Genomic DNA, 14,502 nt, shown 5'->3' with positions numbered 1-14,502 from the left:
CAATATTTATTGTCTCAAGCATATAGACGAAGGATTGTAGAAATACTGAGTGTAATTCTTTTCAGTTTTTAAGTGTGAACACACGTCAATCCACACAGAAAGAACAGTGCAAAAACTATATAGTTGCAAGACCGTGAAATGCTTTTTCTTTTCTTATTTTAGCGGGTTCCTCTCATGCAAAAAAACCACCAGTCTCGAAGTCCTCTTCATCACCATCTCCTTCGTCCACATCATCTCATCCCAAAGCCTCTAAGGAGACTTCCAACAAATCTGGCACATCAGGGACTCCCAGGGGCAAGAAAAAACCTGGGAAACAGTCAGCCCCACGAACAGCGCCAGATGGGGCTGCTTCTTCCCCCTCAGGTGCCACAGCCAACAGGTTGGAAGCAAAGGCAGAAAAACCTGAGCCTGAGCAACCTTCCATAGTAATTTCCAAAACAGAGGATGGAGACCAACTGAGCAAGCTCATTGTCCCCCCTCCTCCCACTGCTGCCCCTCCTCCGCCTCCACTTCCACCTCCTTTCCCTGCTGCAGCTGGTCAGCCCGCTGTCTCCTCGGATGCCCAAGATGTGTCAGATGGCTGCATGGCAGGGCCAGCTGTCCCCGGATCGGATACTAAACTTCTTCTCCAGACTGAGCGTGGCACAGACGAGGGCCTGAGCAGTATGGCCCTAGACAGCAGTGCAGATGCTAGTGGAGAAGACACAAAAAGGTAAGGCAGTGTGGCTGTTGTAGGGGGGTGGTAAGACCCACAGCCAAGAAAGCCACCTTTTTTCACGTGAGGGACACTGTAGGCACGTGGGATCTCTTCTGTTTCTTCTGCTGACTGGTAATAGTTTGTGTTGCATCCCAGCACAGTTTGTTTGTTGCCCATGCCTTTGAGCCATTCACCTGCAGAACCTCATGTTTCCCAGGTCATTGCTCATAACCTGCCTCCTGCTTCGGTGCATGGCTTAATGTGACCACTGCAGTCAGCAGCTGAGCTAGTAGCTGGTAATACTTTTATTTCTCTCTCATAAAGGCAAAGAAATTAAGCTGAATAACAGGGAGCTTTTACTTTTTTTGTGGGTATTGTTCAATATCCCACTGCTAAAGCTCTCAATTCAATAGCCAGATTTACTTGCACACTTGAAAATGACAGTTTCAGGCTTCGGTTAGTAGGTGTTTGGTCTGTCACTTACTCAGATACTATAAAGTCTGGTCAAGAGAAAGGTCATAATTACATTTTTTTAAGCAAAATAATTGGCAACGATAAAGAAACTGGCTTATTAACCTGTCTTTTCCCTGCCATGAGAAGCAGCATCTTTTGTAACAACCCAGGAGGGTTTTGTCTACCTGTTAGTGGCCTATAGATTTTCCTTTAAACTCTTGCTGGTGTGGCTGTGCCAGCATTATGCTCCTGTGCTGCTCCTCCCCTTGCTCTACCCTTCCTTATATAAAGATTTTCTCAAGGCAAAGGCCAATCTGCTGCTGCTTTCCAATGGGCATCAACTTTTTGGACTCGGCAGTAAAACTGTTTTTACAATAGAGTTAGGCTTCCAGAACAGGAAGCTTTGCACTCCAATCCGTTTTCCAACCCACTCCTCTCACCCACAATGCTATGAGCTGTTTTTCTTTTCTTAGTAGCTTTTATGTACTGTTGGTGCCATCCCACAAGAAATTAAAAATAATTAGGGTTTTTCTTTATACAGGCTTTGCAGCATGTCATTCCAGATTGCACCTTTTTTTCCTGACATGCATAAAACCAGATACGTGTACATATCTGTATACTTTATATATGGTTTATATATATATATGTAAGTTTTTTAGAAAGAGAGAAGTCAGTTTGAATAACTGAACTGAACTTTTCATACTTGCTTATACAGCCTGTCTGCCATTTGTGTTACGTGCTGCTTGCATTTATGTGACACCCTGTCTGCTTATGAATTAACAGCTTGGCTGCCAAAGAAGACCAAGAAGCAGAGGCACCTGACCAGGCACACTCTGAGCTGGTGGAGGAGGCTTCTGATGCTGCGGCTCCTCCTGAGAGTGAAAGTAGCAGAGAGAGCCACAGCAGTGACTCGGACTCTGATGGGCCAATACTGTACACAGATGACGATGATGATGACGATGACGATAATGCAAGTGCTGAAAGTAAGCATCCCACAGAGAACTTGCAGGCTACCTTTTGCCCATTTCATTACATGAGTGTGCCTGAGCCATGCCAGTGTGAAGTAAGGAGAGGTACGGCTGCATGGGATGGTTCTACATGGTTTAGTGTTTTACCGCTGCTGAGAAATGAGTGTCCCACTTCTCCCAGACAATTATGACCAGAAACCTGCTGAGGCCTATGCAGTGGTGAGAGCAGATCAAGCATTGCATGGATGGGAGTGGAGGTGGGCGAAACAAGTTCAGAAGCACATGAGGATGGAACAAGGCCTCCATGGTAGGGTATCAGCAAGCCATTGATTTGGCTCACCCACGTCATGAAGCTCTACCCATAAAGCACCAGTGTGCCTTAAAAAGCACCATGTCGTGGAGCTGTACCTTAAAGCACATTGAATTGCACGAGAGATCCCAGAGTTTCTTGTGTGAGTAACAGGCAGTGGTGGATGACAGAGGAAGCCCATCAGTCAGCAGCTTCACTGAAAGTCATTTGTTCCTCTTTGATCAGGATGTTTTAAGCACTGGAGCATCTGAGCAGACACAGCAGACCACAGTGGATTACATCTAAGTTAATAGCTTTGAAATTTCATCTGGGGTCATGACTATATCATCACCCTAATTTGGTAGAAGCCCTTGCTGCTGCTGAAGGGGATTGTCCTGCCTGTCTTCTGCCTGATCCCTGCTCCCAACTGTTCATTCTTCCTTTAAGTCAACGCTCATGATTATTTTTGCAGCGGTGCCCATTGTTGAGCTGATTTGCAATAGAATCAGGCCCCCGAGCCAGCTCATGCAGAGGCCACAGCTTTGCTGGTGCAGAGGAGGTGGCACCATCAGGCCGTCAGGGGTGGAGGGGAGGGCAACGCGGCCTCTGCCACCTGCAGGGTGACCTTATGTCAGAATAAAATGACCATCGAACCATGGCTTGGGGACCTTGCTGGCAGCTGATCAGGAGGAGGCACTTCGCTGTGCTTAGTGAAGGCCTGAACGTGAAAGTGCTGTGTAGTGAAGGGGGGTGAGGGAAAATGAGTGTGTTGGGGTTTTTTTGTCCTTGGCCGCTGGCGCAGCAGAAAGTGAAGTGCCGGATAGCTCAAAGAGGCTGAAGTCATCTGCAGTTCTGCATTTGGTGTGAACACAATCCAAAGTGGTAGCAACCAAAAATTCATGTGTTCAGACAGCAGAACGGTTTCTTATGAGAAGTGAGCTGGGAGCCTTTGTTCTAACCAAACTGCCTTATGTGGTGAAAATCTGCCAGCCTAGGACGTATGTAGCCACCTCTGTCAGCATATCAAGAGACGGGAAGGACTGAAGGCAATGAAAAATACCCTTCCTTCCACAGCTGGCTGAAGCTAACACTGACAGAATTGCTTGGCCTTTGTCCCTACTGTGTCTGTTCTGTGGATGAGCAGATTGCTTCAGTGCCTGGGGGTAGCTGCCCAGGTTATTTTACAAGCACTCAGAGCACTTTTCTGACCTGTATTTTTTGTTTTAATTTACAAATCACTTAAAAGATGAAAAGCACTATACAAGAACTGAGTGGTACTTACTTGAAAAAAAAATTGAAAGAATGAGGGAAATTATGACAGAATGAGACTAAACCATTTAAGGCTGAAGAAAAAGAGCGGCAGGTTGCTAAATATACTAAGTAGATATATAAAACGCCGTGTAATGTGTCAGACTTCAAAGGCACTTAAGTGTAGATTTGTCATTTTTATCCAAGCACTTTGCAGATGACAAGTGGTGTTTGTAAAACTCTTATCAATTTGGCTGGTAGCTTTTTCATCCAAGCCTTTCAGCTTTTTATTGTTGTGAAGTGAGCTAAAACTATTTTTCTTTTGATATTAATTAAAATTCCTCTCCTGGATGTGGGAATAAGGCTGCTTTTGGGAAGCTATTAAAGTTCTTACTCGACAGTTTGTATCGGTAACCTAAGCATGAATAAACTAAACCTACCCTCCTCCTCCTTTCCTCAGGCTCTTTGGCAAGTAAAATTCGTCGTAGGGATACTCTTGCTATCAAACTTGGCAACAGACCATCTAAGAAAGAATTAGAAGACAAAAACATCTTGCAGCGTACATCTGAAGAGGAGAGGCAGGAAATCAGACATCAGATTGGAACAAAGCTAGTGAGGTACCAGTCACAGGGTAAATGTGGTTTCACTGGGCGGAGGTGGAGGAAGAAAATCAAGAACACTGGGTTCACCTGTCAATGCAGCTCAATAAGTGGTGCAGGATCTTTGTGGTACAACTGTCTGGAAAATCAGTATTTTTATTTCTCACAAAACTTTTAAAATGTCAGTAATGCATTTTGATTCTGCAAGAAACAAATCAGAGCTTCTGGGGTTTGGGGTTGTTTGGTTTTTCTTAAAAAATAAAAAAAGGAAGAGGATAAGAGTGACTCCATATAATTAGTGCCATGGTTCAAGTTTTTTCTCAAATTAATTAGCAAGGACTTGCACTTGTATATACCCATCTCAGACAGAGTAATAGTTCCTGACACACAGAGCATGCCTGTGCATGTTCATGCCTTCTGGACCTCCCCATCCTCCTCCTGCTAACTTCTTTATTATTCATGTGCTGTTTGCAGCAAAAGAAGCAGAGGGAGGCTGACTTCGTAGGCCAGTGTTTAGTGGTTTACTGTGCCCAGCTCTGAGGCATGTCTTTCTCATGCTGTTCAACTGCTGTGGCATAAGTGTTACTTTCTCTTTCTGGACTTGGGAACATCGCATTAAAAAAACTAATTTTAATTTGTATTTTTACAAGCTTTTTTAAAAAAATCCTCATAAATGTTAATGTTGGCTTGCATGGTCTCTGAATAGACTACAACATGTCTGGATCTTCCCAGACCTGTCCTTGTTTCTCTTGTGCTCAGAAATGTTGTCCAGGCAGATTTGGAGAATGTCCTGTGTTTGTTGGAGATTCCCCTATGTTGGGTAGTCCAGCTGGTACTGCTCCAGTACAGAGTACGGCCACCCTGCATCAGCACTGGGAACACGAGCCGAGTTGCTCTGTGAACCGGGTGGCTGGCTGTAAGTCGTTTATTTCATCTTCTAACCTGTGAGAGTGGCACATCTATTGTGTAGGGCCCAGGGGTCATTTTTCTTCTGCTAATAAAGTGGTGTGGTTGTTATCACCACTTTCCTGACCAAATCCAAGCTCCAGTGATCACATCCTGCTTGTTGGTTCTTCCTCAGGGGCTTGAACTGCAGAAGCCGCTCCGGTTCCTGCCCTGAGCTCCTTGCGCAGGGACATTGCTGGCTCTGCCGGGAAGCTGGCACGCTCCCTGCACAGCTCTGCTTTGGGGGCAGAAGACAAGGTCCGTGCATGTCAGGGCTGTGCTCGTGCCTGAAATCACAACCAAGTTGGACGCCAGTTCCTTAAAAATTCCTGTTGTGGTGGTTGGCACTTGGCAGCATCGAGGTCTGATGGGAAACCTGTTCTCACAGCTCGGTTGGGGTCAGGTCAGGTCCCAGCCTGGGGCTTCCCACAGCAGAGCTGGGCACCTGTGGTAAACCTGCTGGCCCTCCCCGCCGAATCTGAAAGCCCAAGCTTGGTTCGAATTGGACGGGTTTCATGAGGCTGAAGATAATCCATAGTGAACTGTGTGAGGTTCGCTGGACAGAGAGGCGTCAATCTTTAACAAATTTGCAAAATGAATTTTACTGCTGAAATTTTTGTTGCTCCATTTCTCAAGTGAACAAGTGAATTGTTTAATAAAAATAGAGACAACATCAACCATGTTCTCCACTATACAAACCAGAAAATTAGTGTCTTCATTGTTTCAGGGTTTTTAATGGCGTTTGCTATATATAGGTAGCTAAATCAAATTAAGTTCCAATTAAAGCTTCCATTTGCATTGTATGTACAAATCAGCGAGGAACACCCAGCTTATGTAGTTGTTTGCTTAAGAAAAAATGAATAGGATATGCATTCAGAATATCTGAGAATAATCTTATAATTGCACAAGTTACCATAATGATGGTGCCTGGAAACACAAAAGGTTTCTGAATTCTTTCATAAAATTATACCTGCAAACAAGGAATAAAAATGTGTTCATAAAATTTCTGTAATATTATGGAAGTATTAGTTATTTATGAGTTCAAGTGGCAGTAGCACACCTTTTAAAACAAATGTCCACTTGGTACTGAGGTTACATGCACAGTTATAACTGGAAAGTACCTGTGTTGTTGAATACCTCTGCTGGTGAAGAATAGCGCGGCTATATGAGAAACACCTTTTAAGCTGTATTACAAATAATACATTATATTTATTATATATATTTATGTATAATAATAAATTATATATATAATAAATTATATATAAAATAAATAATATTTAAATATATTTATATATTACAAATAATAATGTATTATTTGGAGCTGGTTTCAAATCAGTCACTTTTCCTTTGTTCTCACAGGAGACTTAGCCAGAGGCCTACGACTGAAGAGCTAGAGCAAAGAAATATCCTGAAGCGTAAGTATTTTATTAGGTTTCAGCTAGTATTTACTTAGAAAGTGAACGTATGTTGGATTCGTAAGGAAGCCTATTGTTGTTGCTCCAGTGTTAGATCCATAACTGGGGAAAAATTATAGAAAATAATGTGTCGAGACTAGATTTACATACTAACCTGTAGTAGTAGCTGTGAAAATTGCATATATGCAATATGCTGAATTTTGCTTGTCACAATCCCACTTCTTGAAGCTGGTCCCAAAGAGCAGGATTGACTTAGGCACCCCTAAGAAGTAGTTCTAGGCTGGCTGAACTTCTGCCTAATTTTTCTGAGGAGGAGGAGGAGGAGGGAATATCAGTAAGAAGGCAGAGGTGGGATAAAAGGGCAGAGGTTGTAAGGAGTAGAAAGAGGAAGGGTGAAGTGTTCAGGGAAAATGAATAGGTATGTGCTGCCTACTTCAGCATGCTGGTCTTCCTATCCACTTCTCACATAAATGTCTTCTGTACTGAAAACTGCACGAAACAATCTCACTGAATATCTCCCTGTTGATTAAATCCTTCCTTAGTATCCCTGCTGAAAAATTTCAGTCTATGACTCAAATAATCAGGGGCAAAGGAATGAAGTACATTGGATGTTTACCCTCTATACCTATTCTCTCATTTACTTCTGTTGGTTTTGTTCTGAGGCTGGCAAACATTTCAGAACAGGCATTGTTTATCATCCTTTATGAATCTTTCCATGATATGGATGTTATCTAAACACATACTGTAACATTTGCCATGCCCAGCTCCATCTAGCCTTCTGTTAATTCTGCAAGGGTAGCTGATGCTTAAGTAGAAAAAATAAATAAAATGCACATGCAAGTCTTTTACATACAGCAACAGATCAAAAAAACTCATCTCTTTGTAAAGTATAAGAACTTTCCACATTGATGAAAGAGCAGGTATAATGCTATTATTCCCATCAATCATTCAGAAAAGCTGGAGTTCATCTGTACAACCCTGGTGCACTACATCCTAACAGAAGGAAAGAAAAGAGAATTTACAATGACAAAGGCCATAGACTGGTCAGTCTGTCATCTGCCCAGGCCAGCAAATCAGGGAGACACAGCAACGGCTGGCTTTCAGGCAACCATCCATGCTAATAAAAACCTACTTGTCCAAGCTCTCAAAAGCAGATCGTGCCATGTCTCACTGACAAGGGAAGCTACAGTTCATGCATTATGGTGCACAGGAGAGGGGCCAGGGGATTCCTGTCCAACACATAATGTGAATAGACTTTCTAAGACTGTTAATTTCTGGATTTATAGATTGTGTAGATAAATAAAGATAAAATCTGAAATATGAACTTTTTTTGTATGACAAACGACTCATGTTGGACTATGTGAGAAAGGTAATTCCAGAACATTTCTGGTGGGCCAGGATATGGCCACTGAGCTGGGAGCACCATCTGGGCTTCCTTACTACCTTCTCTGTCTCACTCATCTTGAGATAACTAACCTAGCAGCGAACCTGTGATGTCTTTAATATCCCTTTTGCCATTGTTTATTCCATTCACTGTTTTTGCAATAAGTAGCTCAAGACTGGAAAGCAGTTAGTAGATTTCTCCTCCTGTTTCAGGTTGTTTACTTTAAGCTTTTGGACAAGTACCAGGCTTTGCACTCAATGCCTCCCGCCATCCTCCCCTGCTGCTGCCAGGGGCTGTCTTAAAGCAGCAAGGGAGAGCAAAATATCAAGGCTGGGAAGCAGCATTATAAATCACAAAAAAATCAGAGTCATTGGCGAGCACATGGAGAGGTCAAAACTGCTTTTTTGCTCGTCGCTGAGATATAAAATATTTCACAGTGACAGTGATCTGTAAAAACCAAAGCAAACCAAAGCAAGCCAGGGTTTGTGGTGACAGTCTGACTCAGAGCCCTTTCAGGGTGCAAGTTCTCTCTCAGCTCTAAGGCAGTCATATTATTTATCAAAATTTTTACATTCCCTTCCTGTGGATCATTTGAAATTGTTTACATCTCTTAAATGCCTTTGTTGTTGTAGGCAGCTTTTGTGAATAAGCTGTGATTTCTTTCATAAAGCTTCCTTCCTCCTATTTTTATGTAGTAGATGGGGAGAAGGGATTATATTACTGCACAGATGTAAACTGCAGCTAAGGGAAGGTATTGTTTTGAGTAATATTTATCAACCTTTGAGGATACATTAAGTGGTAAAGGTCTAAATGTTTACTTGAGAGTTAAGTTCAGCCCAAATCTTTTAAGAGGTTCAGAAAAAGTCTGTGTTTTTTCCTTTTCTGTATTTCCAGTTAGCAAGGAAATCTGTCTTACAAGAAGTTTTGTTTAGATAATATTTCCAGATAAACCAGTTACTGAAAATCCTGTGACCGAGTATGATCACAAGATGTTGCAGGCGGATTTCTATAAAAACAATTTGGATAAAACTATCCCAGCTTCTGAGTCTTCACACACTAAAACAAAGTTATGATAACTCAAGAGTCCACTTGAAGGAATAGATAAAACCCTGTGTTTTTAATAAAGACAGGTTTCTTGTGTACTGTCTTTGAGCCACTAGTACTATAGCATTGCATTATGGCAAAAAAACTTTTTATTCCTCCAAGAATTTTGAATTAAGATAACTGTATTTTTTTCCTGTATTTGTAAGGGACAGTGAACTTTTTTTGCTGTGCACCTGCATGCCTGCCAGTACTGGCTTTGTAGAAGATGGATTTTAGCTCTTGATGCTAGTTAAGGAATATTAATGGTTATCTTTGCTTGTAACACTAGGAAAGAGAAACTGCTTTGTGCATTCCAGAGCACTGCAAAAGGCAAGCACTTTGTTTGTCTTTTCTTTCTCTTTCCCTAGCAAGCCCACAGAGAAGTCTAAACATAGCTAATCCCATAGGGACACAATGGAAAGTTCAGTTTTATGCCTCAGGACTACTCTCTGGTCAAGAATGGGGCAGTCCTCAGGCAGAACAATTTCTCTCTTTTCTCCTTCTGCTATGAAACAAGTATCCCACAGAACAGAAGGTGACCAGATTTGATGCGGCAGAAGTTGCAGGAGCAATAATGTATAGATTCTGGGAAAGTTGCTTGTTCAGCTTCGACTGGTGGGTTGTTTAAACTCAAAGGCCATAATAAATGAGGCTAAACAAAATTGTTTCAGTCAAGAGTCAAACCCAGTCTGACCTCCTAGGAGCTGCAGGCCGGGAAGGAGGGAAACCATAGTTTTGCTGGGAACTAACTGGAGACTCCTGCAAGCAAAGGGTGCTCGCTGGGCTGGTCCTTTCCAGTACAACAGCAGCAGGACATTTCAGGAGGGGACTTGCAGCTGGGAATGCTGTGTTTATATTTTCTTTCTCCACATCACACAGATTAGATCTGCTTTTAAGGTGGAAGGCAGTCAGAAGTGTGTTCCTATGCATTAATGTGTTCCTGTTTGGGCAAGTGAGTCAGTTCATACCTGTAGCCAAAACTTGGCCCTCTGGCTGGAATTTTCCACGACACCTGAAGGAAGCAGGAGCACCAGACCCATTATTTTTAGCACCACACATCTTCTTAACTCATTACAGCAACTTTCAAAACTTTTTACCTTAAAAGACCAAAAATATACTGTAGGTTTTACTGTTGGTAGGAGTTTGTATCAGGGCAGTGTTTTTGTGGCACTGGGTTTAAAGCAGCGCTCTGCCCGGCAGGCTGGAGACAGGGTAGGTGCTGCAGGTACGAGTCAGTGCCACAGTCAGAGGGCCATGTGCCAGACAGCCGATTCAGTATATTAGCAGCAGCCACCAGATTTCAGTCCCTTTCCTTTAGCTCTTGAGTTCTATTCCTAAGAAGTAAACCGACTTGAATGTATAAAACATGTCGTGCCCCCTGACCTGTCATGCAGAAGACTGTTCCCCATGGGGTCAATTCCCTCGTCCTTTGCCCAGGAGCGAAGGGAGCTCCTGGTGCCTCCTGTCGGAGTTGTCCTCCAAAAGGTGGGCTTCCAGCTTTCCTCAACAGCCTGCTCCAGGACCTGCCTGAATCCTCTGCCTAGCAGCTATGACGGCCTTGCTCATCTCCCATTTCTAGGTAGTTTCCCATGTTCAGGCATCCCTTTGTGCAGTCCTCTGCTACTCACAGGGAGGTAGCTTCACAGTTTGGCATAGGCGGCTAACCTTCAACCTTCCTAAATGTCCAGATCAACTCTTTCATTTTATCCTCCCTCAAAATACAGAAAAACAGTATTTCAGGTGGCCATGCTGTTGGTAGCTTTTTCTTAAGGTGTGCATCAGGCAGTGTGAGTCCCTCTTTCTTACATAAGGCATCTTATTGCTGCTTCCTAGGAGACAGCGGTGGCTTACATAGCTAAGAAATGTCAAGATACAAACAATGCAGAATGTATTTTACAAACTAAATTAAGGAAGAGGCATTACAGTGATGTGTATATCCAGCTGCATGGTTTTTTCTGCTGTGTCTGCTACTGGAGAATTTCTGAGGTGGGACCTGAGCAACTCAGTTCGTGAAGGGATACATTTTTTTATGTCAAATGATTCCCAGGTGAATGGAACCCCAAATTAACAGTTCGTGTTAATTACCTCAGTTACTCTGTCTACTGATTGCAAAGACAGTATGTTTAAACAAAAGCCTACAGATGATTTACCTGTCCTAAAACAGCGAGAGAGCTTTCAGTTTTGTTAGGTGAAGATGTTATAAAAAGAGTTCTCATTTAAAGTCTTAAGTCCTTAAATATACCCACTTGTTTATTGATAGATTAATAAAAAAATTTTAAATGTAGGTTAATCTTTAACTCTCCCTTCTTCAATTTTAGTCAATTGACAGTTCCTCTATGGAAGCAGGCCACCCATTTTTTCAGCATTTCAGAGAAAAGCTATTAATAAACAACAAATTACATCCACATTTCAGTATCTCAGTAAAATTACCATCAACACGAGCAACCTAATCCTTGCAGCAAGCCTGTTCAATTGCATCTTGCTGATGGAAACCTGGGATTGATGTTGGACTCTTCTCACAGAGCAGGTCTTGGGCTGGCATTGCCTTTCTCCTACTGTAACTTTCTTCTTTTTCTTTCTGATAATTTGTTCCTCTTCTGCTTTCCCTTATATTCTTCTTACATGGGAGCCTTTGACTTAGCAAAGGAATTCTGCAAGTACCACAAGGTGTCCTATCATAGTGTTGCTTCCAGTGTGTCAGTCATGATACAGAAACTCCTCTGCAGCCAGGTTGCCTGTACTGACACAGCAGGCTGGCCGCAGCAGACAGGGCAAACAGGACTACACTAGGATTTAAAACTGCCTTTTCATCTATACAGGTTGGCTGCATCCACAATAGACAGATTAAGTCCTTTAAATTTATAGTTAGCCTTGAACTGCAATGTGGAGTCCATAACCCCTAATCATGAATAAAACAGCATCAGAATTTTACGGGTATCGCTAGGTGGGATATTTCAGCCACAACAGAGTTAACTTTGCATATAGCCATCAGAGGTGGACTGAAAGGGCAGATAATAGTCTTTAAAATGTCCATCAATTAAAAAAAATGCTGAGTCCATATGAGCATGCTTTCATAAGTGTGGTTTTCACTGGCAATCAAGAAATCAAGTTTGGTTAGCACAGGAATTTGTTAAAAGCACATTTCAGTCTCACACCTGAATACATTCAAAGAATGCATGTAATTTTCTGCTTGTACTCGTTCATTTGGCCTAGCTGGTGGCCCTTAGCCAAGAGAGCTTGAGTGCTGAATCATATGCTGACATCAGAAAATCAGAAAAAAAAAATTAAAGTAACAAAACCAATTTGCACTAATGAATGACAGTGAAATAAATTGTCATCGATTCATTGTGTCCTGTAGCAGTAGAGGACACTTAGCTGACTTAGATGCTCAGAGCAAACTTTTTTCCTGACCCTTGTGAATAACTAGACTTTTACTCTAGAGTCAATAGGTACCATGTTAGAAGTAAAAGCAACAGTAATTTTAATGATAGAACAAGTAATTGAAACATTAGGCAGCTCTTTCAGGGTACTTTTTGTTTACAGTTGCACAGAAAGGAACTGACAGACACCTCTTTGCTGTGTTCCTGACCCGCAGTGGTGACCTGAGATGTTTACAGAATTGGGGGAAATGAGGGCAGGGAAAAGAAATGAGAGCACACTAAATCCAAAAAGCAGGCAACACATGCTTTATCACCCAGGAATATGAGGAAACATGAGCCAGGATTTAGAAGTCCTGAAGCTTTCAACCAAGAGAAATACAGTATGTGCAATTATAATACTTAAATATTCACTCCTTTTTATCTCTTCTGAAAACAGAGAAGAATGAAGAAGAGGAACAGGAAGCCAAAAGAGAAATTAAACGTAGACTCAGTAGAAAGGTGATGATGTGTTTTTTCTGTTGTGTATTTGTGTACATAGGATTACTTTTTGTAAGATTCTAAAAATCAGTTTATATACGTTACTGCAAAGGTCCATCAGTCATGCCCCCGAATTAGAAATCTGTTTAAAAAGCAGTACAAGCCAAGTCTGTCTTGGAGGAAACTCCGTTCCGTCCAGTTTCCTGTATCAGGAAAAACATATGGAGTCCGGCCATGCTTAATGTGTGTCCATTTAAGCAGGGGAGAGAAATGACACGTTTCCTCTGTGAGTGTGACTACTGCTGTCATGTATGTTCAAGGGCAGCCACTCCTGCAGATCCACTCTTCCCTAGGGCAGTGGAGAAGGCAGCAAAGTGCTGTGGGCCCTAAGAAATCCCTTCACGGTTCTTCCAGCCACATCAGTGGTCTTGGCTGCTGCAGGTGGGACTGCGCTCACTGTCCTTGGAAATAAAGCTGTTATGGATCTGCTGCCCTGACTTTGGGATCTTGTTCTGGGAGAGGATGGGGAGAGTCTTCTTATATATCCCTAGTCTGCCCTTCTCTGCAAAAATACAGTTTCCTTAATATGATCATCCTTAGTTAATTGAAGTGAATATTGTTTGAGGTGACTGAAACAGTTTGACATCATAACGACCCCAGATGTTCAAAAATATCTTTTTTTAGTTAGGTAGGCCCTCCAAATCATGCTTATTTTCAGTATTATAGTTGAACACAGCAGACTGTGTAGTTGTTAATGCAAATGGACCTACTGCCTGGTGGGGTAAACGGTGTGACAGTTGCAAAGTCACATTTAATATTCCAGGGATAACTGTCACGATTCTCTGTGACCTGCCCAACAAAGACTATTTTTATAACTTAAGAAATTAGGTTGTGCTGCTTCCCCATTCCCATGCAGCGCTCCCAGGATGGTGCCTTTTTTTAGACACCTGAATGTGACCCTATTTAGAAATACCATTAAAGTTCTCTTGAGATTACATCATACCCTCGGCTTTTATTTTCTTTTATTTCATCTTATTAAACGTACTATTTTCTGCCTTCCACTTACAGCTCAGCCTGAGGCCTACAGTGGCTGAACTTCAAGCAAGAAGAATCCTTCGATTTAATGAGTATGTGGAGGTCACGGATTCTCCAGATTATGACCGTCGTGCTGACAAGCCTTGGGCCAGGTTAACTCCCGCAGACAAGGCAAGGGACAAATGTAGTTGATAAGATAATGCTTGTATCTGTCACTTCGGGGGGCTTTCCTCTGGTTTTCATTCTCTTTGATGCCGGCATCATGAATGACATCTGCTGGAGGCAGTGAGATTGTCGTGGTACTACTGTGCATGTACTGCCTGCAGCTAAGGAAACCCACTCAGGTGCCTATTAAGAGCATATATGCCACCTCCATTACAGCAGTTCAGGCCCGAATTCCATGCATTTTAAAAATTTTTAAGCCTGGCTGAGCCAGGTACACACTGTTAGCAAAGATAGCCATGACCTGTGGGATTCGGGCAAGGTTTCTGAGGCAGAAGCCTGCGTCACTGCCACCGAGAGTTACTTT

General features: G+C 42.4%; 1 protein-coding gene across 4 annotated transcripts in view; it reads left to right on the top strand.

Annotated features, from left to right (window-relative positions):
• Window positions 1-14,502, top strand: part of PHACTR2 (phosphatase and actin regulator 2) — a 141,082-nt gene that overhangs the window by 115,295 nt on the left and 11,285 nt on the right. For all 4 annotated transcript variants that reach the window (XM_056343071.1, XM_056343070.1, XM_056343072.1 and 1 more), the window contains 6 exons: window positions 163-712; window positions 1,934-2,133; window positions 4,116-4,272; window positions 6,559-6,614; window positions 12,898-12,959; window positions 14,007-14,144. In XM_056343071.1, the coding sequence (XP_056199046.1) occupies window positions 163-712; window positions 1,934-2,133; window positions 4,116-4,272; window positions 6,559-6,614; window positions 12,898-12,959; window positions 14,007-14,144 (1,163 nt within the window). The remainder of the gene's footprint in view (window positions 1-162; window positions 713-1,933; window positions 2,134-4,115; window positions 4,273-6,558; window positions 6,615-12,897; window positions 12,960-14,006; window positions 14,145-14,502) is intronic.

The sequence above is a fragment of the Falco biarmicus genome, chromosome 6 (assembly GCF_023638135.1).
Source record: "Falco biarmicus isolate bFalBia1 chromosome 6, bFalBia1.pri, whole genome shotgun sequence".
NCBI classification, from domain to species: Eukaryota; Metazoa; Chordata; class Aves; order Falconiformes; family Falconidae; genus Falco; species Falco biarmicus.
Note: the sequence above shows the minus strand (reverse complement) of the source record. Positions and strands in the feature narration are given on the sequence as shown.